The following is a 25,631-nucleotide window of genomic DNA, read 5'->3' as shown; positions in this document are numbered from 1 at the left end:
ATATAACATCCACAATTGTGTCTTCATTTGTTAATCTTGATGCTTTTTTGAAAGCACTCCTTCCAAATCCATGTATTTGGAAAGTGTCTTAATGTGTGTTTTCTTATAACCAGCATATTCAATTATAATATGTGACCCTGCATTCCAAAACCAGCAAAAAGTTGCCAGACATGGTTGTTTGTTTTTTTGTTTGTGGTGGTGGTTGTTTTTTACAGGCAGATTCTGAGAAAAAAAAAAGCAGACTGCAGGCTTTAGAATGATATATAACTCAATACAAATGGACTTTCCCAACCTTTCTAAATAATGGAAAGAAAGTACACCTTATGGAAAAGTGTTTACTGAGAAAAGAGGCTGTTAAATTTAGGGTCTTTTCATGTACACATGAGCGTAATCTCAGCAAGCAGTGTTCAGTGCAATGAATGGGGAAAAAAAAAAACAGGATGTAAAACTCCATGGCAGCCACCCACAATGAAGGGATTTTCAGATTATTAAGCTGAAATTTGGCACACTCCATAAGCACGTGTTATTCATCACTCTCTTTCCACCTCTTTGCTAATACTTTCAAAGCAGTAGCATCATTTTTTTAGAATGTATGAGTTGAAAGTGAAGTGTTTTTAACTCTTTATGTGCCATGGTGGAAACCCCCTGTGTGCCACGTTATTCTGATGCACGAAGGTAGTTGTGCTTTAAGAAAGAATTCTGTTTCTGCAATTTGTACAACTTCTACACATTTCTGTTAAGATGGGCATAATAGTAGGCAAAGTTAAAGTGGAATGTCAAACTTCGTTTCGATATAAATTGTATGACGAATCTATTTTCATTTTTTCTTTTGAATGACCAGTTGCTACATTACTGTAAAGGCATGACTTTTGCACATAAAACCGTGACAGAAACTTAGAATGTACGAGCAAATCTAGTTGGGAACATCGCTTGATAGCCGACTACCACATAGAATGCAAACAGTATATGAGAGGAACAAAAGCATGAGAAACGCTTTCATTGTGCCGCGGGATTAGCAGTAATTAGCGGTTTATCGATCGATCTTGGCGGCTTTGTTTGTTGAGCAGAATATGCGAAGTTGGCACGCCGTCGACTGAGTCGGACGTGCGAACGTGGCACATAAAGAGTTAAAAAATGCAAAGGGGCATATAAAGACATACCCAATCACACTATTCTACAAATAAAAGTGTTCTAGTAAAAAACACAAACACAGTTTCACATTAAGTATATGATACCAAACTTCAGAAATATGTAGAATTGTTCCGTCAGAAAATATAAAAAAAAAAAGACTAGGTCCTCCCATTTCACATATTTTGAGTCCTCATGTAAAATTGGGGTGTGCATGGCATTTTGTTGATTTTGTGATGCATGATCACATGATTAAATATCCCAGTGTTTTGTACAAGATAGTGAATATTTTCTATGAATTTCTTTTCTATTCATTTATTGCCATTTGACTTTTCAAGTAACCTTACAATCGATGTGTTCATTTCCTGTGTACAAATACTAACCTTGTATTGTACAGTTTGAAACTGACAATGTTTTGCTTCTGGACGAATTGTCACTCACATCTATTATGAAAAAATGCTATAAGACTGATGCATCACGGTCATTTGCAAGTAGAAAAAGACTACTAGGGTATAATCTTTCATCCTGAGAAAGAAGTCAAGAGGAAATCAAAAGTTTACCATTATTTTCTTATCATGGTCAGGTTGGGAGGAAGCTGATGAACATTGAATTCGGACATACATGTACTCTTCTTTTTTCCACTTGCTATACTAATTCCACTTGCTATACTAATCATTGAAATTTGCTGACATTTAGAGGCCTGAGCACTGCTTGCCAAGAATTTTGAAGGAAGCAAAAACAGGAAGAAAAATATGAGGTGTACACTTTAACCTTTTGTGCAAACTTTCTGTAGCAAAACTGCCATGGCAAAACATTCTCAGACTGAAAATGAAAGACACATTACAACTCTGCACACAATGGTCTATTGGTTTAACCAATAATGATTATATGATAATTATTAATAATAAAAACTGGCCTGGAGAGCTGAGCCTTCTCGAATTATATACCCAATGTTGGTCAGACATAATTTTTAGGCCGTGTTTATGCTTCCCCTTTTCGGGCCAGAATCAGCGTTTTGAAACGTGATTAGTGCAAAACGCTGTTGCGTTCATGCTCACTTCGATAGAAATGCTGATTCAAAATGCCGATCCAAAACGCACAAAGGGTGCGTTTATGCTCCCATTTTTGGGCCAAAATCAGGCTTTTGAAACATGATTAGTGCAAAACGCTGTTGCGTTCATGCTCATTTCGATAGAAACGCTGATTCAAAACACCGATCCAAAACGCACAAATAGGTGCGTTTACGATCGGCGCTTCTGACTAATCACGTTTGACGGGGAAGCACGAACGCAACAGTGCATGGCTCCAATCTTGGGTACCCAAAGTGTAACATATGGGGTCAAAAATGAAGTTCTTGGAATGAAAGTGATTCTCTCCTTACAATCTTCCTTACACCCTGTATTACTCACACACCAATTTTAAGAGCTGTTCCATGGGCAGTGCACATGTAATCAAACATCGAAACATTGAGTGTCTTTGTTCATAACTCCATGTCCATTTCCTATTTTTTTTATTTTGATTCATTTATGGAAGCAGTTTCAGAAAAACTTCAGTGATATATTAGTTGATAATTGCTATGACTATCATCATATACCAGAAATTCAGGGATTTGCATCTTCACCAAAGCATAGTGATTGAATCCATTATGGACAATAGTTATGAACATAAGATTTTGTGACCTGTGCTGAAGAAATTTAGCAAACATCCCTGAATTGATATCATATCCCCATTAACAACATTTCAATAAACAAAGGCAATGGAGTGGACCAACATATAACATAACTAAAGTTGTAATCATTCTTATTCTTTTTCACTGTAAGAATTTACTGTTGTCAAAAAAGATTATGTTCATAACTGTAGGACACTACTGGTGGTTATTTCAAAGAAACAGATTACTCTTATGCATCAAAACTTACAAGAAACTAGTTAAGACTAAAAAAATAATGACTTAAAATCAAATTAATTTTACAAGATTAAATTTAAGATAAATGTTTTAATTTTATGAAGTTGTCGTTATGTTCATAACTGTTGGACGTGGTGTCCAGGTTATGAACATAAGGAAGAGATGAAAAGAAGTACATTAGTAGTTTGTGTTTTTATACTGAAAAAGACAGAATAGTTCAGAATTGTTAAGAAATAGCTACATAACTTTGACATTGATATTGAATAAAAACCGAATGTTACGTTCATAACTCTTTTGTTCATAACCATGTCCACCTTCGTAATTGATGAAAAATTTAAAAAAAGATGTAAAATGCTTATGTGAAGTAATATTTTCTTATATTTTTATGAAAGCAATCCCTGGTGATACAAAAGTTTAGAAAATGATTTTCCATTACTTCAGAATAGGGCTGTATTATGTTCATAACTGTGGACACTAAAAATTCAAGTGATGTTGCAAGTGATAGTATATTTTTAATATCAGAGTAATGGGGAATAAAAACCTTTTTAATTGTTGGACTGTTACTCTGATCTCTTTTGAATGCTATATTACAAAACAGCTATTGCAATATCAACTGCAATTGTGTGATTTATTTATACAGTCAAACCTGTCTTAGCGGCCACCTCTCTATAGCGGCCACCTGCTTATAGCGGCCATTGAAAAATCCCCGAACGCAATTGCTGTGTTAAGGACCCTTTATATAGCGGCCACCTGCCTAACGCGGCCAGCGGCCACTAATTTTGTCTCCCGTGGTGAATATCAACCTGCGTATAGCAGCCACAAAAATTTAGTTGAACCATTAAATCAGCAATGAGTACGATGTCTTTTACGTTCATTGCGTGATTTACCTAGTCCTAGCTCAGTCACAATCACACAGAGACGATTGACAAAATTAATGCAGCTCTTTGCCACGAAAACCCGTAGTCTTACCACCAACTTGACTAGATTAGATCTAGGCTTCAGTAATGCCGCCCTGAATAGATGCTACAAAGGCAAAGACAACTCCTAATAACAACTAAGAATTTTACCGAAATGCAGACTAAATAGTGTTAAAAGTCCCGTTGAATAAGGACAACAGGGTACTTGTCTGGGTATTGTTTCTTGTTTACGTAAGTTTTACACATTATCAATCTCCATCGAACTCAGCTCTCGTACGTGAACCCCGTTCATGCAAACTAGTAGGGTATAAACCAGAGCACTTCTCAGGCCCGAAATATCATTCTTAACATCAAAAGAACATAGGAAGCAATGAAAAAAAATGAAGTAAATTGTACAACGACAATCCCCATAATAGCACTGCTGCACATGCAAATTTATTTGCTGGTTGTTTGTTGTTTTTTGAAGAATAACATGCGGTATTTTCTGCTATTATAAAATGCATGTATTGAAATTCAAAATGGACGCCAACCTGTCTATAACGGCCACCTGTCTATAGCGGCCACTTTTGTCGTTTCCATAGGGTGGCCGCTATAGACAGGTTTGACTGTATATGTTTGGTGGACACCAAAAGTTATGAACAAAACCCTAAATATTAATGCGTCCATTTATTTTTATTTGAAGAGCACATGGCATGCTCTCAATATAAAAAATTTTTGTACTATACTACTTCATACATTTCATTCATCAAATGTCCAACAAAACCACAATCCTTCCTTTTAATGATGGGCATGAAATTGTGCTGTTTTTAATTTTATATTTAAAAAGCCAAAAAACTGCATTTTTTAATCTAAAAATGGCTGTAAATACAAAAATATTATTCTAAATAATACGAAACTAGTTTTACAGCTTCCTTGGCTTTATTTTGTTAAATCTTTATCAGAAAATAGCACCTTGGTGCGGTCAGCAAAATTCTATGGATGTTAAAAATATTGCAGGATGAAGGGTACCCATGATCAGAGCCATGCACAACAGCGTTTCTAACTGCGTTTAGAGTGACGTCATCTAAACGCCTTTCCGGTTCACGTGAAAAAGCGCGCGCCCGGCCAGCCAGCTACCCTGGCCTGTGCAGTTTTCCCATGTACTGTGCATACGCATGACTTTCCCAGCTGCTCTCCCAGGCCAGGCCACCGATCGCAGCGCGCGCCCCAATTTGACCTGCCTCTGCTGAGGTCAGCGAAGCAATCGCAAACGCTCTTTCCAAGGCTCGAAGAAAGTGAGCATAAACAGTGCTCCCGTGAACGGCGTTTTGAATCAGCGTTTCAAAACGCTGATTCTGCCTTCGCAAATTGAGCATAAAGACACCCTTAATCTGTTTGTGTGTATGTGTGTGGATGGGGGGGGGGGGGGAGTGTGACACAGAGTACCTGTTGATCAACTCAAATTTGGTAAAGTGTAGACTTAATGTATACCAAGAATGCCACAAGTTTTGATTGGAGTTAACACCATACAAGACATTTTCCTCCCATTTTCATATTTATAAACAGTTTCATTTCCTACCTATCAATCTATCCAGTCATCTGTCTTTTTGTGTACCCATCTACTGTGTACATCTGTTATCTGCTTGTGTAATTTTTTCTTTACCTTCTTTCACTCTTTTTATCTTTCTTTTTGTCAGATTCACTTGAAGAGTTTGTCAACTCTGGGATATCTGTCCTTGGACAGGCAATAGGAATCTATTACTCCCTGTTTACAAGGTAAGCACCGTGGTTTCGAGTCATGTAATGACAGCACTCTTATATCCTCTGTTCTCTATTTAATTGTGGTACATGATGTGCAATTGTATTTTGTCTGGCTGTCCACGGGGAATGAGAAGAAGAAAAGGCCATAGTATCGATCATTGTCTGATAGACGTAGGATGTTCCCTGGGATGAAATCAGGGTACAACATTGCTTCCTCTTGAGCAACTAGATCAGTGCACTGAAAGAGACAATTTTCATGTATCATGGATCTGCTAAAGACCCAAAGCTCACTGAATCCTTATACATGTGAATATTCACCATACAATAATGAGTCTTTTTTTTTTGTGTGTGTGTGTGAATCGGGATTTCGCGAGAACTTTGCGAGTGGTTAAAGGCATAATTTACCATTTGCAGATGAAACAAAAAACCAGCATTAGTGCTTCAAAATATTTCCAAAATGTGAGTTAGGGATAGAAACAACTGCTGTGAAAATTTGAATCCGTATAATCAATGTTAAGTATTGTTAAATACACAAAATGTGAACAATAGTTATAATAAGAATGCTTCCAGACTAAACCGTCTACAGTTATGGTTTAGTGACAAAAATGCTGATATCTCCTTATATTTTAGGCTTTATTGTGAAAAAATTATATGATACGATGTTTTGTGATACAACAGACCTACACATACGCATCAATGTGATATCTTGAACATTTTTAAAATCAATGCTCCCAAAGGTAAAATGGACCTTTAAATTTGCAATCTTTGATGTACAGCAATGAACAGTAAAATGAGTGCATGTTAGATTTATGTAAGGATCAGAGTTGAAATTTTCATGTGTCTTTCGATTTCCAAATAGCAACCGTCTTTCGAAATTTGCGATAATAAAACCCTCACGAAATATACATCATATGCAGTATACAGTACTTTGTAGAGTTTCAGCTTCTTTCTAGAGTTCCTGCCTGCGTGAGAGATGTGAAATCTTGCCTATGCAGAACAAAATTTGATGGTAGAATGAGCAGTATTGGTTTGATATCTTCAGTTTTCATGCTTGCGTCATTATGAGAGCTTAAGAATGTCAGCAACTTGAAAGCCACCATTACCAGGTAGTTTTACAGGGGAACGGCACCAATGGATTTATTCAAAGTAACTTCTTTCTGTATTCTGTATTGATAATGTTTGTATGTCCACTTAGAGATATTATGGTAGTAATATAGTATTATGTTATGGTTCTACTGTAAGTGAGTGTGAATGATAATAATATTTTCAGTGTTTGTCATTTTTTGTGGATGGATTAGAATAATGTTCACTCATGGATTAGAATACTGTTCTATATAATTTTTGTTTATACAGTATGTACTTAAGTCTTATCTTTCAACTATTCTGAATCCCTAATTGATATCTTAGATCATATATGAATATTTGTTTTATGTTTAACCCGTTGAGGACGAGTCCCGAGTATACTTGGGCAGGTGTCTATGGGAAATGCTTGTTGTAGCAAAGTCAGTCCGTCCTCAATGGGTTAATGCCCTCGGGTTTTTTTCAGTATTGTGCTATGTTTCGTACCATTCATGATCCCCTCCCTCTGTGCCTGCTATATCACACTGCATTAGCCCGCAAGATAGATTACAGGGTTTTGAGCAAATGTGCAATAAATTTTACCTACAGTATTTTAGGATTATATTTGAAACATTCTACCAGGTACATGCTTTCAACACTTCCTTGCATCACTTTAATAGTCTTGTGTTACTGTGTAGGTTGCCAATGGTAATTATTGTATTGAATATTTCATGATTTATATTTGGATGTTAAAAAAGTTGTATTTTCAATATTTTTATGTGTGCCACAGCAATTCATTCTTAGGTCTGCGCGTGTAGATCCATGTGAATAAATGTACATACATTTCCTACTACTACCTACGATATATAAATTCAAATATGTTCATGAGTAAACTTTCCTCGTGATTATCACCAGGTATTTTTGGGGTAAAGGCACATCTATGAATTCTTAGTTACATGGTAAAACTTGCTTTGTTGGTGTTTTTTTTTCCCCTCTGCTCTAGTCTTAGTGTGGTAAGTCGTCCCGAGATGGAGTCGATCTTCCAGAAGCACTTCCACATGCCGTCTGTCCGGGATGCTGTGTCTGCTCTAGAAGAAGTAGAGGTGGGTGTGTGCTTTTTGATTGCCTGAATTCTGCAAGACACATACTTGTTTGACTGAGGACCTTTAACCAGCATTATTTAACTGCCTGTAAACACACATAACTTGATAAGGCAAGGTTGTACTAGGAAACCAAACCACCCTGCTCTATAAAACGGAGCTCGTCAAATGCATGCTGCTGTACTGCCTTACGATTTTGGTCTCAGATTTGCCAATAGCTAGCATCCACTGTCTAATAGCAAAGTAGCTTCTGGTTTTAGAACTTATCGTCTAGAGGAGTGGATGTAAAAACTACATGTATTTTATGTACTGTTGAATGTTTGCTCACTCACTCACTCAAAAACTCTGGATGTATTTTGAGATGTATTCATCCGAACCACAAGTACAAAGATGTGAATATGTTGCATGCTGTAAAGACTTCAGTGTCTGTTGCCACTTGGCAGGAGGTGTGGAATTATGTGTACAAATTCAATGCATTAAAAGTGAAACTGCTCCAATTTTGCATACAATGTAGGCAGTTGTATTGCTGTGTTCACTCACCTGCATAGAGTCCGATAATCAACATTGTGACAGGCCAAGGTAATGCCGGCACGTTTAAACACACCATTGTGTGACGGATGAGAAGAAACAGAGATGGCATTCTTTATAGACCCTACAGCCAGGAGTTGATACAAGATCACAAATTGAGTTTTGAAATGAGAGGGCTCTTAATTTCAAGAATGGTTTCAGTGACTGGCTGACATTGGAGCAAACAACAATTGTAGGACTTACCTGGCCAAGTCATGTTGGCCTTTTATCTGACTGCCTTAAAGGGGAAATCCAATCCAAATACAGGTTAGTCTGATGTAAAATAGTAAAATCTTACGAGCTCAATGGTAAAGGTTTGACTGAAATCAGATGAAAAATAAGGAAGTTATGACATTTTGAAGTTTTGCTGATATCTGCAAAACAGTTCTTGTACAGTATGCAAATGAGTGAGCTAACCATGTCATAACCTCACAATTTTCCATTGATCATGTACAAACATTTACGTATGAAACATGATGTTATTCCTGGTTGAATAACTTCAGAATAGTGATCAGTTAGATATACGAGGATTTGAGCTTTGGGTATACTTGCATTTGAATGAAAAACTGAAAATGTCAAAATTTTATGTATAGACTATGTGGCAAGTTGTGAGGGGATGACATGCTCACTTTGCTTTTTGCATATTCATATTGACCATTCAAGAACTGTTTCCCGAGAAAATGACGAAACTTCAAAATGTCATAACTTCCTTATTTTTCATCTGATTTTGATCAAAGTTGTACAGTTGAACTCGTAATATTTTACTCTTTCTTATCAGACTAACTTATATTTGGGCTGGATTTCCCCTTTAAAGGGATCATATAGACCGATTCTGTGAGGCGATTTGTGTATCATCGGCATGGGCAGCGCCATTACTGCGGTGTCCCCACCGACCCCCCCCCCCCCACATTAGTACGCGCACGGAATGAAAAACTGATACATGGTTGTTTTAGCCAATAGGCGTCTCGTACTGAGTGCGCGAACGCTTGCTTGATGCACGAACCTTTGTTGCAAGTGCGTGTACTCCTGCTACAAGTGCGCGATAAACATGTTGCCCGGGGGGGGGGGGGGGGGGGGGGGGGGAGAAGGGGGGTAGGCTGGGACACCGCAGTTAGAGCTAATGGCTGCGCCCAGTTACCACAAATTGTCTGCTGCCCTCAATGAACCCAAATCGGTCTATAGTTTTGGTTGAGACTTAAAGGGACTGTACAGTACTGGTTGAGGTGGGGATTCATGTTTTGAGCATTCCTAAGTGAGATAATGAAAAACCTCTTATGAAATATGAAAGAGCATGTAATTTTCAGAAGGATTCAACGTTTATTTGATGTAAATTGCTTTTCAAATGGCTGAGATATCCAAAAAAGTGCTAATAATAAAAGGCGACATGCCACAACTTTATTAGGATCTCTTTGTTTCACCTTGTTTTTGGATATCTCAGCCATTTCAAAATCTTTTGATTCCCCTTAGAACTGCATGCTCTTTGACATCTCATAGAGTGGTTTCTGAATATCTCGTAAAACGTTAAAAGCTAAATCCTCACCTCAACCAGAACTGTACACACCCTTTAACTTCAGGTTTTTATCATTTTTTTTTTATGAGATAGTGAGAAACCTCTTATGAAATATGAAAGAGCATGCAATTCCATGAAGATTTCAACATTTATTTGATGAAAATTGATTTTGAAATTGCTGAGATATGCAAAACAGAGTGATCCTTATAAAGTGTGGGACCCACATTGTATTACAATCGTTTTGTTTTACTTTGTTTTTGGATGTTTCAGCTATTCCAAACCCGATTTTCATCAAATAAACTTTGAATTCCTTTTAAAATGGTATGTATGCTCTGTACCTATTTCATAAGTGTTTTCTTGGTATCTCACAAAAAAGTTAAAGCCCAATTTTCATCTCCACCAATACTGTACCATCCCTTTAATATATGGTGAGTTACCCGAGAGGAAACAACAAGTCGGACATTTTCCAGGCCCTGAGTTTTGCAGGGACTTCCCCTGGCTAGGGCTTAAGTGAGATTCCATTCAGCATGGACTTCTTTCACTTCTTGTCTTTCTTTAATTCTTTCTTTTTTCTCTCTTTTTCTTGCTCTTTTGCATATTCTCTCTTTCTTTCCCTGTCTATCTCTCTAGGTTTTTTTTTTGTTTGTCTTTTTTTTTTTTTTGGTGTTTTTATCTCTGTCTTTCTCCCAACCTTGTCAGGACTCCAGTCTCAAACATGTCATACCACTCCTCTTGTACATGATCACCCCAGTCTAACTCTTTGCCCTTGGCTATGATGGGGTTAACGCCCTGTGCAGCTGATGATCAAAGTATAATTTGTCTACAATGCACTATCCATCCAAGATTGTATTGCATACTGCCAACTGCTTTGAAGGGGTTTCATAATGATCAGAAGTCTACCTTTTTGTGTGTTCTGATGAATGTAGCAAGAATATTCACAGCCACAAATTCAATCTTCCCCGTTCCCCCACCCCACTTTGTTTTGTGCAAACCCCAGGCAGAGTGGAATCAGTTTGTGGAAGAGATAGACGGGCAGCTCTCCAACCCCAGTGAAAACTCGGCCAGCTTGCGTGTAGGTGCTGAAGGGCCGTGTGATACCAAGGTGCAAGATGTGCGGACTGGGAAGTAAGTCGCTGGTCACAGACCATGATACTTCGATTTACTCCATGACAGGTTCAACAGGTTTTTTGTTTCCAACTAGCTACTCTGTGAGCTTGTACATGTATGTATTCATTCATGTATGTACATGTATGCATGTATTGATTGATTGATTGATTGATTGATTTTGTACTTATTTTTATCATTTTAATTCAATTACCTTGTATTTATTTCTGTATTATGTAATGTATTTTGCTTGCGCTTTCATTTTCTCATTTTTTTTTTTTTTTTTTTGGGGGGGGGGGATGTGGGGTGGGGGATGGAGTGTGGGGGATGAGGGAGGTAATAGGGAAAGGTTGCCAGAAGGAGTTCTGGAGGTTCGATTGAACCCTCCCATCGCAGAGGATTCACCAAGTATGTGCCAACTCACATTGAGATATATGATCTAACAGGAAGAAGAAGTGAAAAAACCTTTCTTGTTTGATTTCTTCTTTGAATGTTTAAGAAAAACAGTAAGAACTGAATTATCTTGAACTCAAGCACAGGTGTGGATAATCACAGAATTTAAAAAAAAAAAAAAAAATTAGTCAACTCGTGTGAGGGATACTCATCTGGTAATAACCTTCAATCTAATGGTTTTAACTTATATACCTTTTTCGTTTTAAAGTTATCAGTGGTATTCTATATGATTTTAATGTCATGTCTTTTTATTCAATATTTGTACTTGATGTAAATAAAGCCGTGATAACTAGCTAAATATCTTCATAAAGTGGAGGGAGTATTTCAAGTTTCAAGAAAATAGTATCCTCTCCTATGATACACACATGTATATGAAAGGGTAAAAAAAAAGTCACTCTTTTATTAGACGAACCTTGAGGCTTTAACACCAGGTGGCCATGAAGTGCCCTGTTGATATTTCCCACCGTCCCATGGGTGTGTTGTTGTCCTCGTACACATTTGTCCTCCGTGGTATGCCACCGTGGCGAGTACTCTTAGTCCTGTCAAAAGACTTTGACATCTTGTAGCAACACTCCCATCAGTTTGCAGAAGCTTTAATTTCTGTGTGACAATTTCAGTGAGCGTAGTTTTGATGCTTTTGAGAGATTATGACAAAACAAATATTTCACTCTGAAGCAGTACTGTTTCATACTGTTGCTATGTTTTTGCGAAGTCTGGCATACAGTCCTTTGTCTTGCATCCGCTTGTGCGCTTGTCCCTACCCATGTACTTTTGTATACCTTTGTAATAATCTCATTAAAGTTTGTGCAAGTTTAAATCATGGTAAACTGGGAAGTTCTTCTATTTCATTTAGAGTAGGTCCAGTTGGGATTAAAGAGCAAAGTCAAGTTTTGTGAATTTTAACTATGTACTGGTAAAATTAGTTAAGATATGTTTTATATCACAAAATTCAATCTCAGATTGTCACAAAGCATGTCACTGACAGTGCAGTGGACTTGTCTTCTTTCTGAGGGAAAGAACTGATGCATCTCATTAAAAGTAATGGAAGAGGCATAATCTATTGACACTGTGACGTTCAATCTGCCTGATTTGTCATGATAATCAGCAAATCAGGAAGATTAATATTTTGGAAAAAATGCATATTGATAAATGTCTCAATGTAATCATTGGATATTACTGTAATTGAAGACAATTTGTGAAGTGCATCATGAACTAGGATAGGGACACCACTGAAGCTAAGTTAAGTGTCTTTTCATCTCTAAATCTGTCATTACAATTGAAAACCAGTTTGTATGATGTATGAATATATATGATGGCAATATTATTTGGAGGCGATAATCCAGAGAGGCTTAACCCTATTCTAACTGGGCTATTTGAGACCAAGTTTTTACTGAGGGGGGGTCAATTTGACCCCCCCTTCAGATCTCGGCCGCCGATCGTGCGATCGCCGCGAAATTTTGCCTGAAGATAGAGCTGGATGTAAACTACAAGATAACATGGTCATACAATAGAAGAATATTGCCTTTCTATTTTTAATAAATTAATTATGCAAATTTGTGCATGAAATCATATTTTCACCTATAACTCCATTAAAAAGACTGGAGGATTGCTAAATTTTTGTGTCAGAATTCCTCAAGACACATCAAACAATTTTCTTGAAAAAAATTACCACAATCGAAATCAATTTCTTTTGTTTTTTATTGTTTTGTTAATTTCTTATGTATTTTATTGTTTTTTCGACCTTTTGTTTTCTATTGTTTTTTTGCCAAAATTTGTTGCAGGCACTTTTTCAGGCTTATCTACACTAGAATTGATTAATTTCAATGGTTAAAAGTTGAAATAATCTAATTTATATCAATTTAACCAAAAAACACAATTTGCATTGGATTTGCACACGATATCATGAATTTGAGCTGTTTTTTGGTTGACATGCATATGCAAAACATTACATAACTTCAAAACGGTGTACCCGGACGTCGCAAATTTGGTCTCAAAATATGCGGGAGACTTCAATGAAAAAAGTCGTGAAACGACGCGGCAAAATCTTTGCGCGTTGCGAAATCGTGGCGCGAAACGTCGAGGGAGGGGTCAATTTGACCCCCCCCCCCCAGTTAGAATAGGGTTAAACCCTTTGAATGCTGATTAGCAAAGATATCCCCATAGCATTGTATGCATTGTCCAAAGTTCTTAGTGTGGAAAGGGTTAAAAAGCGATATCACCTGTTGATTTTTGCTTGCAGCTGGTGCACTGTCTCCTCCTACCTGGATGGCGCCCAAAGTCTCATCCTGGTCCTCCTCCGTCACTTCGCCTGACTGCCGTGACGCCACCATGTGGCGGAGCTCCAGGCGAGGCGCGCCGACGTCGCGGCGGCGGGAGGGCGTGTCCTGGTCGTCTCCTTTGGCTCTCGCGAGGGAGCTGCGCAGTGGTTGGATATCACGGGGTGCCAGTTCGACATGGTGACAGATGAGGAAAGGGATGTAAGTGTTATCATTACTTGTAAATGTTTATTTTTGAAATGTGAATTCAAAGTGTTAATCTGTGCACCTTTTTGCTGACTAGTACTCATGATGAACCAGTGATGCCAGACAATAACATCTCCTTGATGAAACAAAACCAACAATATGTCAGGTACCGGTATTCTGATTTTCATTGCACCGATCACATCTAAACTGAGGCATTTATTACCTCCGTCAAGGGAGGAGGTTATGTTTTCGTTACTGTTGGTTTGTTCGTTCGTTTGTTAGTTAGTTAGTTTGTCTGTGTGCAAAATAACTCAAAAAGTAGTTAACAGATTTGAATGAAGCTTGCAGGAAAGGTTAGAAATGATACAAGTGACAGATGATTAAATTTTGGTAGTGATCCGACAATTTTGGGGGAATTTGTGAAAGATTTTTGATATTTTGGCAGGTAGGGTCAATGAACTTGGGAGTTCAGGCTGCGCGTATTTGAGGTTTGCATGCGCGCACTAAAGTGCATGCTCTAGTTTCTGCTAGGGCGAGGCGCATCGTGCAGCCGAGGGTTTATGACGTGACAAAGGCTTCTAAATTGGGAAATCGGGCGGCTTTTAGCACATGCTATAAGTACGTATGGGTGGAAATTACTGATATCTCTAATGGAAGAACAAGGTCAGTGGTGGAAATGAACTGCATGCTTGGCGGAGGTCTGCGCTCTCAGAGTGCTTCTCTAGTTGCTTATCAATTACAATCTGACCCATGGATTTTAGGGACTGCTGTGATTATGTCAAAAAACTTGTCTGTCATAAATTTTCATGAAGACAGATTGCAAGAGTCTGTCCTTCATGTATTCGAAACTATGCTTTATATAGACTATCTTGGCAGGCAATAAAAGAACAAATGACCTTACAATTTTCTTTTCTCACAGCTTTCTGAGCTTATATCCAAAACATGTTTTTGACAGTCTTCTTGGTCACATGGATATCATTGCATGAAAGAGAAGGAACCAGTGAATAGTGGATTACTTTTTTTCTTTTTCCTGGCAGCTTGAACAATTCAACAATGTCAAGGAGATGTCAAGTCTAAGCAAACTCTTAAGATGAGGGAAATTTTGTCGTCATCATGAGCACGTCATGTCAGTGATAAAATGAAATACAAGGAAGAAAATACATGGGTTTGGATTCTTTCGGGGAAAGGCCCCAAACAATTCATTGAATATTTAGATAGGCAAGGGCACCCACATGGAAACATGCATGAATGCGGATGTATTTACGATGCTTAATTCGATTTTCGTCATGCTTGAGTTGGCAACCCATGCCTTCCCGCTGAATGGTGTATTGTCGTCTGAGATCCAAAGTGACTTGAGGTTTATTGTTTGCTCAGTTCAGTAGTAACTGATTTGATGCAAACAGCCAAAATGCAGTGATTTATCCTTGAAGAGAAGTCAGAATATTTATTTGTCACACACCTACGTCCATGCGCAAACCCAGTATGATGATATCGCCTTCACGCTCTGCAACCCATTGCTTGCCAGCGTCTGTTGGACAAGAAAAGTTTGTCATATTGTTCCCTTTTGAGATCCATCTTTTAATATATATGCTGCATGTGATCGCCCACCTCAAAGCCCACAAAAAGTGAGCCATAATGAATTTCCACTTTTCTACATAGTTAAAAGAGTATGCTTTAAGCTTTACAATGATATAACTTGTTAAAATTTGACCATCCTAACCCAGTCAAAAAGTGATTGGAATGAGAAAGAGTTAAGCGGTGCAGTTTCATGGAAAAAGAAGAAAAGAGGATATAAAGATTAAGGTCACTCAGGCATGCTGTACAGAACTATCAATGAAAATATGTTCCATTTCCTAAATGAAAACACTGCATGTCCGAAGACTATGGCCCAGAAAACTGCTAACATCTTGATTTTTTTTTCTGCCAACAAATTTTGACAGTAGGTAGAGAAAAGATTACTCTTCAAGGTCAAACAAATTTAAAATTTGAGTTTGTGAACCCAAGTAACATATTTTGGTCATTAACAGAGGATCTTACTCAGCAACTTTTTGTGGAATTTTACCTAGGGGGTCACAAATAGATATATTCTTTGTTGTTGTTGTTTTTGTTGTCATTGTGTCGTTGTTGTTGTTGTCGTCGTCGTCGTCGTCAATGGGAAAGAAAAAGAGTAAAAAAAAAATCATCAATCCTAATGATTGACTGTATTTGCATCTACTCACTCCACAAGTTTACACCGTATCCGGGCAATTACCCCCAGAGGGCAATTACCCCCCCCCCCCCCCCCACTGGTTAGTGGTAAGGTTAGAGTTAAGATTAGGGTTAGGGTTAGGATTAGTGTTAGGAGTTTGGGTTATGGTTAGGATTAGTTTCAGGATTAGGATTAGTTTCAGGATTAGGATTAGGATTAGGGACAGGAGAAGGGTCCTGGGTAATTGCCCAGGGGGTAATTGCCCTAGACCCGTTTACCCAATGCTTTCTGTGTCCTGCCCACAAATCTCTGCATGGATGATAAATGTGGTTTATTCACAGAGAGACAAAGTCATCACATGTGGTAAAAACCTCCGCTTTAGTATGTGACTCCTTTTGCTCGAAAAAGAGAACGTTCACACTACCCTTCCTCTCAGCTCTTCTCGTGTCATATTTTCAGTCTTGATCTGCTAACTTTACCAAACAGGAAAAATTATATATTCTGCCACAGATGGGCATGTTACAAAGACACGATGTATTTGTATGTGTCCTTATGTATAATGTGGGGATGTAAGTGTATGTATACAAGTGTTTATGTATTTGTGTACATTTGCTCACACTTCAACTCCTTACAGGAGTGAAGATTTATGTACTTATTTGTTTGTTGTTGTTTTTTTCTCAAGGGTGGTTTGTTTTCAAATGGCCTTTGTTGGAAAGGTTAAGAAGAGTGTGTATTTGTGTGTGTGTGTGCCTTCTGGCTAACCCTGATAACTGTACCACGTTAACCTCTTCATCACCTCGTGTGTTGCAAGTGTAGACCAGGTCAAGATCAAATTCAAGTTTCCACACCCTGGCAGTCATGCATTGATATGCCGTACACTTTTTGGTGGAGAGAAGCAGGAGTGTGGATGTTTTTCTTTCTTGCTAAGGGCACAGGTGTCACGGCCGGGACTTGGAACTCAGAGCTTGCTCACCTCCGATCAAGCATGACAACCGCTAGACCAAGGTGCCTCCTTGGTGCATGAACTTTATTATAAAGGGTCACAGCTGTTCTAAAATAATACCCTGGAAATAAGATCAAGTGAAACCTTATCAGTCTTGACTTCAATCTTTGTGCCATGTCCATGATACAAAATGTCCTATTGACAGTAGCCATGGTTGTGCCCCCCCCCCCTCGACAAAACACCTTTTCATATTGTTGACAATGCGGTTCTCTTTTATTTAAATTATGGTAATGAATATTTGCTAAAATTGTGACACTGGGATATTCCTTACCATTAGTGCATCCTTTTTAAAAGAATGGTCTTTCTTGTCCTTCCTCCACCCTCTGGACTCCCCAGCCCTCCCCTCCCCTCCCCTCCCCTCCCCTCCCTCTCCCGTCATGATTATGATGATGGTGATGATAACACGGTAACTGGGTCTGCTAGTACTTTTGATGAAGTAGGGGAAATAATTCCAGCATTTCATTTTTTTCAGTCCCTCTATGTCTTCTACTTCCTCCCTGCTGGTCCAGATATACAAAGCCTTTGGTCTACGTGTCTCGGTGTGCAAGGTATGGGGCACTGCAGCCATGCTTTACTACGCAGAGCAAAAAGCCAGAGGACAGACCCTCCCCCGAAAGTTTGCCAACGTTGAGGATGATCCCAACCAGGTTTGTAACATTACAGCTTATCTGTGCTTTTGCACTAAAAACTAGTAACAAGGATGTACTTATGTAGAACCATTCTCAGTAAGTGTTCTTTTCAGGGATACTGGTGTGAGCTTTACCTATTGAAATATGCTGCATTTGATGTCCACTGGAGATTATAGAAGGTAAAAAATTGAGCGGAAACCCTGCCTTCTTTTGTAGTAAGCCTTGTAAATGTATGTGTGGGTGCTGGAAATATTCTCATTTGAGTTAAAGTTTGATGGTGACTTTTATTCATATTTGGAAGATGTTATGCAGAGCTGCCAAGTCTCCCTGATTCTACAGGAGTCTCCCTGAAAATGTCAGGATTCCTACAAGTCACTTCCATCAGCTCATCTAGTATCTGAGACTGCTCACCAGCCTGTTGAGTTGAGGGAGGGACGTGAACAATTCTTGAAATTTGATTGCAAAAATGACAGGATGAAAGCCAGTTACCATGATACAAAACTGCTGTTACTGCTTCATTTTTTAATTTTTGTTTTTACTGGCACTAGATACATACATAATATGCAAATTTAACCCTAACTAGGCCGGGCTATTTAGGTACTGTATAAGTGGATATTTTCGCGCGACTAATTTTTCGTGCTTGGCCGGGTTAGAAGAGTTTCGCGTGTTTTTAATTCCGCGGAATCAAGACATCACGCACAGGAACATATGGCAAGCAAAAATATTCGCGTGCTTTTATTTTCGCGCTAGTTTGTGGATGCACGAAATGCGCGAAAATTTCAACACCGCGAAAATTTCCACTTTTACAGTAGATGATAGAGCCGGGGGGCCCTCCCAGGCCCCCCCTCCAGATCTCGCCCGTCGACCGCGCGATTGCGACGAAAATTGGCACACACATTGCCTATTATGTAATCTAAAGTACCATGAAGTTAATTTTTTTTAAAATTATCATCTATGCTAAATTATGCTAATTTATGCATAATGATGCATGAAATCAATTTGGTATAAATCACTAAATAAAGCTCAAAACAGGCACATTTTTTGTGTAAATATTCTTTTTAGTGTTCTTAGCAAATATAAGAGAAAAAAATTGTGCAATCAGAAAAAATTTCTGAAGTATTTTATTGTTTTTTGAATTTCTTATGTATTTCTTTGTTTTTTCGACTTTATGTTTTTCATTGTTTTTTCGATGAAATTTGTCTGCGACATTGTTTTGAACAAGAAAATATGTTATTAATTGATTCTAATCAATAAAACCCCAAAACAATCATGCTTTTATGAAATTTGCCTGTAAACACAGTTTGCATTGAAATTGTACACGAATTCACGTTTTTGAGCAATTTTTGGTCTGACATGCAAGTACATATTTATGCACAACTTCGGAACCGCATGCCTGGGCATCGCAAATTTGGTGTCAAAAGATGCAGGAGACTCGAAAGAAAAAGTAGTAAAACGTCGCGGCGATAGCTTTTCGCGTTAATGATACATTGCGCAAAACATCAAGGGGGGGGCCTCCCCCCCCCCCCCCCCTGGCCTAGTTAGGCTTAATACTGACATGACATATTGATTTGGTTGATGCACAACCTTCATGCATGTGTACACAGTGGACGCAGAGACATACATCTATATGCCATGCCACCACATGATAGCAACAATTCAGTGTACACCATTCAGAAAAAAAAAACAAATACGAAAACTCAGGTGCATGCAGCATTGATATCGCTGAATTGGTGTGATTGATACAATGCATTGGTTTTTTTTTTGAGAAGGGATGTGCAATTTCAGTATCAGTTTTCAAAGATACACAATTCAGTATATATTATTGTCTTTTTTAATTTAGTCCCACATGTGTGTATACACAGCTTGACACTAAGTTTTTCTTTTGATGGCTTGACAGTGAAACTTGGTGGCCCATTATTGGTCCACCAAATCATATTTGTTTGTTTGTTTTTTAAGTGGTGGCCCAACATCCACTTCTGGTGGCCCTGGGCCACCCGGCCACCACTAATGGTGAGCCTTGGTACATATGTAAATTTTACAATAACGATAATAATACAAATTCTCAAAGATGTCAGCTATATTATCGAGTGATTGGGCAAAGATGTTCTTGGATGCTGTTGACTTTCTGAAAGACTGTACTAAAGTATGGCTTTATTTCCTTTGTGACCACGTACATGCAAGGCACACATGCTGACCTTGTATGTAGGTCATGTAGGAAGGACTTAATGAGGAATACAGTATGTCTATCACAATGCAGCTCGTAAATTGATCTGTTTTTTACTTCCTGCTTACTTCCATGCTGCATTGGTATATTTGCAGAATTGGCAACAGGAATGATATTCTTTTCAGAACTTCCGTGATATTCTATGTCTTTTAACCCGTTGAGGACGGTTTCATTTTGCTACAACATGCAATTCCATAGACACCTGCCTGAGTATACTCGGGACTCGTCCTCAACGGGTTAAGACTTGAATTAATGAATGGCCTTATTAAAGGAGAAAAAAAAAGTTATGCTGAGAGCTAGTATACATTGGATCTCTTCCCCAAGTGTATGTTTCCAACACTCTGCCAAGGCTGTTTTATGGGTGCCTGTGGCCGCAATGCCTGTGCAGAGAGTGCAGAAATCATTTTCTTCCAATGTGCAGGATGTTGTCAAAATCTAAACAGTTTCTAATGCCAGGACATTTTCTTGCCCCCCCCCCCCCCCACAATATAAGGTCAATGTTTTGTTGTTGTTTTTCAGCATGAAAGGAAACTACTTTGTAATAGGACTTAAAGCACTCCACTCAGATGGTTAGATGAGACAGAATCTGTTTTGTGTGTGTGTGTGTGTGTGTGTGTGTGTGTGTGTGTGTGTGTTTGTATTTCAGACTGAAAGAGGTCGTCAACTTTCGATTTCTTTGGTAGAACTGAGTGGGGATTCCCGGCTTGTGCAATTAATGCATTCACACAGGAAAGTTCTTTACGCAAACAGTCTTGCCCTCACAACCACATTTTGTTTCTTTGTGCAGGCAGTCGTGAGTGCTGTCCTCTCATTAGCTCACTACGGAGTTAGTGCTCAGAAAGACACAGTTTCAAGATAACACTTTCAGTTTCGATACCACTGTCCCCTAATGCATTACAAAGGAAAAACATCTGACACAAGGCATGATCTGATATGTGATACCATTTATGCAGTAATGGTTTATTGGTAGTGTTTATTTAGTACCAATATTCTGGCGAGTATCCAGGACTGCCATGGATGCCTGGAACAAGATGCCCCCCCCCCCCCCCCAACATACCTGGTATGTTGTTTTTCCCCTAACAATGAAAGTAAAGCACATCAGGTACAAAATATGAAATTTGAAACATATACATCATACGTTTTTGCCAGGACTGAAAGCTGCCGGCATATATCTTCTGTACATTCAAGTTAAGAAGACCTTGTTCACAATCATTTATTATTGTCAGAGTTGTGAATAGAATAAAACAAAGCAAGATGCAACAAAGGAAACAATTTGTCAGACTGACCGTTATTCCAGCATAATTTTAATACATTGTGCATATTGTCTGCCCTTTTCTTTCCTAGATGGGCGGTGATTTCATTCTTGACCCCAGAGGCAGGGTGGCTTTCGTGTACAGCAGCAAGGTGCCACACGACAGACCGTCGGTGGATCTACTCATCCAGGCTTTGAAGGTAGGCCGACTACAGGGTCCAACGGGCACCGTTGTTTGACCCCAGGTTGAACACAATACAGTCAGTCACCCAAATGTGTTGATTTGCACAGAGATTGATTTCCAGACTTGGTATTGTTTGTTTGTTTATAACCCACAACCAGACTGCATTTGATGTGTTTGCGAAACCCACAGTTAAAACTTAGAAAGTGATACATCCGAATAGATGTGTAAAGCATACATCTGTTTCTTCAAGCATGTTCCCATCTTGCTAGTTTTATCAAAACATGGCCAAATATATATCTGATTTCTGAGTGTATTGTGATCACAATCTTATTTTTTTTCCAATTTTTGGTTTTTTGAAAATGACACAGAGTTTAAAGCCTGCAGAAATAGTGACGGATCCAGGAGGGGGTGCACTGGGTGCGCACCCCCTTAATCCTGTTTTTATGCCTCCGCCAACGAAGTGGCCGGAGGCATTATGTTTTCGGGTTGTCCGTTCGTCCGTACGTCCGTCCATCTGTCCGTACGTCCGTCCCGTTTTGTTTTTGTCGATATCTCAAGAACCGTGAGGTGGTTTTGCATCAAACTTGGTATGAGGGTATATCCTGGTGGGATAATACTTTGTTTGGATTTTAGGGTCACAGGGTCAAAGGTCAAAGGTCACAGGTTATTTTGTGAAAAAAAGGTTGAAATTTCATGTTTTTCTCCATATCTCGCAAATGGTTCAAGGTATCTTCATGGAACTTAGTATATATGCATGTACCGATGGGCAGTGATTATTTAGGGAAGTTGGGGGTCATGGGTCAAAGGTCAGGGGGTCAAAGGTCAAGGTCAACTCCTCAAAATATCACTGCTTTCCTTATATTTATGCAATGCCTGAAGGATTTTTTTTAACTTGATGTATGCATGTATAACCCAATATATATTCTGTGGGAAGTTTCTTGCCAAAAGGTCAAAGGTCAAGTGAAAGTGCTAAATTGCACTTCTTCCTCCATATCTCAAAAGTAACTCAAGGTATTATCATGAAACTTACATATTTATGCATGTTCTACCTAACAGTGATTCTCTTTGGAACTGTGAGGTCAAAGGTCAAAGGCCAGGTTTAGATAATACTATTTTACCATTTGATACTGAAATTATACTTTTTCTCAATACCTTGAAAATTACTCAATGCATAAACTTATAAAAGGGTCAAAAGTCAAGTAAAAATCATCAGTTCCCCCAAATACCTGCACTCTGATGTTTTAATCATTCATCCAATTGAACCTAGTTCTAGGAAAGTGAACATTCAGCACATTTGTGGCAAACCTGTCATTTTAATATTTTGCAAATTGTGTGAAACTTTCATCACACATTGTCAAGACATTGTACTATAGACCTATTAGGAGAAGCATGCATTATGGCGGAGGCATACACCAGTCGCCGTAGCGACATTTCTAGTTTTTTTTAAATAAAAGAAATAAAAAGAAAAAAATTTAAAAGGGTTATGTGTGCCCCCCTTTATTTTCATTCGTTTTCTATTCCCAAAAGAAACCATCCTTGTCAGCCAATTGCATATTGGATTTACCGGTAAGCCTTTTTGTGTGTGTGTGTGTATGATTGTCAGCTGATGAAACCCGAAGTGGCACGAGGAAATACCTGTTGAGGCCTGATTTTTTTTTTTTTTTTTTTTTTTTTTGCTTGTCAGGTGATTAAACCCGGAAGTGGTATATAAGCTGCTTTGCCCCCCCCCCCCTTTACAGAATTCTTGGATCCACCCCTGTGAAAACTCAGCTGATTTCATAGATCCTTTCCAAACATTATATCCCTCATGCAGTGTGCATTGTGAATGAAACAAAAGTTCAATCTGGGTGTGAAATGAGCCTCTATCACCGTGATCCAAACGGTGAAGGCTGGAATCAATATTTTCAGGAAGTTGAACTTCTCCTCCCCCCGTGTCATTCAATGTCATTCACAGAGACTCCAACCCAAAGCACCTTCTGATCTGGAGATTCTCCAGCCTGAAACCCCTAGCAAACGGGAGACTCCAAGTTGATGTGTGCGAAGCGTGAAGTTCCTAGGGTTCTAGATGCTCTCTGGTGCTATCTAAGGCTTAATTGTTCAACATACAATAGCAGTTAGTAAGAAATCCTTTCCAACGGGAGACACAGAGCCGGGGCGGGAGAAATTAAATCTCAAGCGGGAAGACAGGAGAGTTGAAGTCTCTGCATTCAGAGTCGTTCTGATTCTACCACTGTCTCCTCCGTGACTCTTAGCAGCCGTGGCCTAGCTTGCATGTTTTACTGGCTGGTTCCGCCTCACTGTCCCTCTGGTCACAGAGTGTGACGGTAGGGTGCAACCAGCCAATGCAAAAATTCCTCCAGATTTGGAGTTTGCTTTGTCTCTGCCCAGTGTTTTTCTGTTTGAGGGAATGTGTAGGTGGGTGGGCGGGGTCATTGGGAGTTAATGAGACGTGGAGAGAGAGAGAGAAAAAAAGCTACTAGATGTTGGTCCATGTAAGATGCGTAGGTTAACTCGGAGAATGGTAGTGTTATGTCTGGTGCTGTATGTGTGTGTGCACAGATGAGTTTATTTTGACCTTCAATGGGGTGGGTTTTTTTTTTTTTTGTGTGTGTGTGTGTGTGTGTGTGTGTGTGTGTGTGTGTTTTTTTGTACCCCCCGCGGCATGGATGACTGGATACGCACTTTGCTGCTCTGCACCCAAACATGATTTCCCATCGCTGCTGATTCCATGGTGTGGAGTGTGGGCTGCTGATCTTTTGTTTCATTGGCTGACAGTTGTCTGGCACTCTTGTTGGATGAGATTCGAGTTGCAAAATGATCATTATTTTGGCCTTTTTTTTTTCAATATTCAGAAAGAAACCCATGCAACAGTGGTAATTTGGATCTCATCTTCGCCTCTGATAAAGACAAACTCTTGTCCCCATTAGCAAGCACATGTACACTCTGTGTACATAGCCTGATTATTAGTTGTGAATGGACTGACATGCATTATTCATAGGATGACGGACATGAATGCTTTGTTGCATTTGTTTGTAATGACTTAACCCTCTACGTCTCAGAAATCATATTCATATATAATTTATTTATTTATCGAACCCAGGATTTTCTGAGAATTCCATCCAGAGATTCAGAGGTGCAAACTTGATGATGAAAAGGTGATGATTTGGGCAGTGAAATATTAAAAGTACTTGATGAGTTAATTTATATCAGTTATCCCGTGCAATTTGTACTCTCTTTCAATTGCCTCCACCCCAGGATCACCCTGCGTAGGACTGTGAAGGATACACCAGCCAAGGAGATCATGCATGCAAGTCTGTTCTTGTTTATCAGAGTCCATATTATGAGATGTAATGTGAAAGATGGCGCTACTCACCAATACTTGTCTTCCGTAACGCCTTGAGCTGCACTCGCAGCTACCGAGTATCAGGTGTAATTTTCTTGACTTTACTCTATGCGGCATACATTTTACAGGGTTTTTATTTTGCAGATTTTCTCGATTTGTGTGCTATTTGCCAATTTAACAAAATTATGTTATTGAACCCTACATTCCTGATTTCTCCATGCAATGCTGGACTCCACAATCACAAATTTAATCGCTCGTGAAATTGCTGGGAAGTTGCGACTCACAAAAACAAAGTAGACTTGCTAAATATATGACATATGCAGTACTCCTTCCATGCTTTTTCAGTGAAGATAAAGAACATGAATGTGTGAATGCATTTTCAACTGTCACTGTGCAATAACATTAGACTGATCTATCTTGCGAGAGGACAACGCAACTTTCTGCCTTTCTAATGCATATTGAACACAAACCGAAAAGAACCAGATTTGGTTTGACCGGCTTATACTGAAAGCTCATGTGAAGGTTACAGTGTTCATGAGATTTCAGGTGACTTTCTAGTTATGACATCTTCTACGTCTTTCTGCGCCAACAAATTTTTTGTATGGAATTATTCGTCAGAGACAGCTTTGCCTTTTCACTCATGATGGATTGAACTCAAATCACTCTATTGTGGCAGTTCAAGCTTGATAAAACTAGAAACTCAGGCTGTCTTTACGAATGATTAATGCATGCAAACATATGTTTGAATTCATGAATATGATATAGTTTATACTCGACTGTATAATTACATCTGAAGTTTGGGCTGCCCAAAAAAGATGTGTATGGTCACCCTCGAAAAAAAGAAGCAAAAATAACAATCCATTTT

At 38.8% G+C, this 25,631-nt stretch overlaps 1 protein-coding gene across 1 annotated transcript in view; it reads left to right on the top strand.

The window, feature by feature from the left end:
• Positions 1-24,811, top strand: part of LOC140226973 (uncharacterized) — a 34,096-nt gene extending 9,285 nt beyond the window's left edge. The window contains exons 2-8 of the mRNA XM_072307441.1: positions 5,625-5,703; positions 7,751-7,850; positions 10,922-11,049; positions 13,721-13,958; positions 17,644-17,781; positions 21,332-21,439; positions 24,679-24,811. Coding sequence (XP_072163542.1) covers positions 5,625-5,703; positions 7,751-7,850; positions 10,922-11,049; positions 13,721-13,958; positions 17,644-17,781; positions 21,332-21,439; positions 24,679-24,693 — 806 coding nt within the window. The 3' untranslated portion in view covers positions 24,694-24,811. The remainder of the gene's footprint in view (positions 1-5,624; positions 5,704-7,750; positions 7,851-10,921; positions 11,050-13,720; positions 13,959-17,643; positions 17,782-21,331; positions 21,440-24,678) is intronic.
• Positions 24,812-25,631: the final 820 nt, after the last annotated feature.

The sequence above is a fragment of the Diadema setosum genome, chromosome 1, assembly GCF_964275005.1.
Source record: "Diadema setosum chromosome 1, eeDiaSeto1, whole genome shotgun sequence".
Taxonomy (NCBI): Eukaryota; Metazoa; Echinodermata; class Echinoidea; order Diadematoida; family Diadematidae; genus Diadema; species Diadema setosum.
This window is presented reverse-complemented; position numbering and strand designations above follow the sequence as displayed.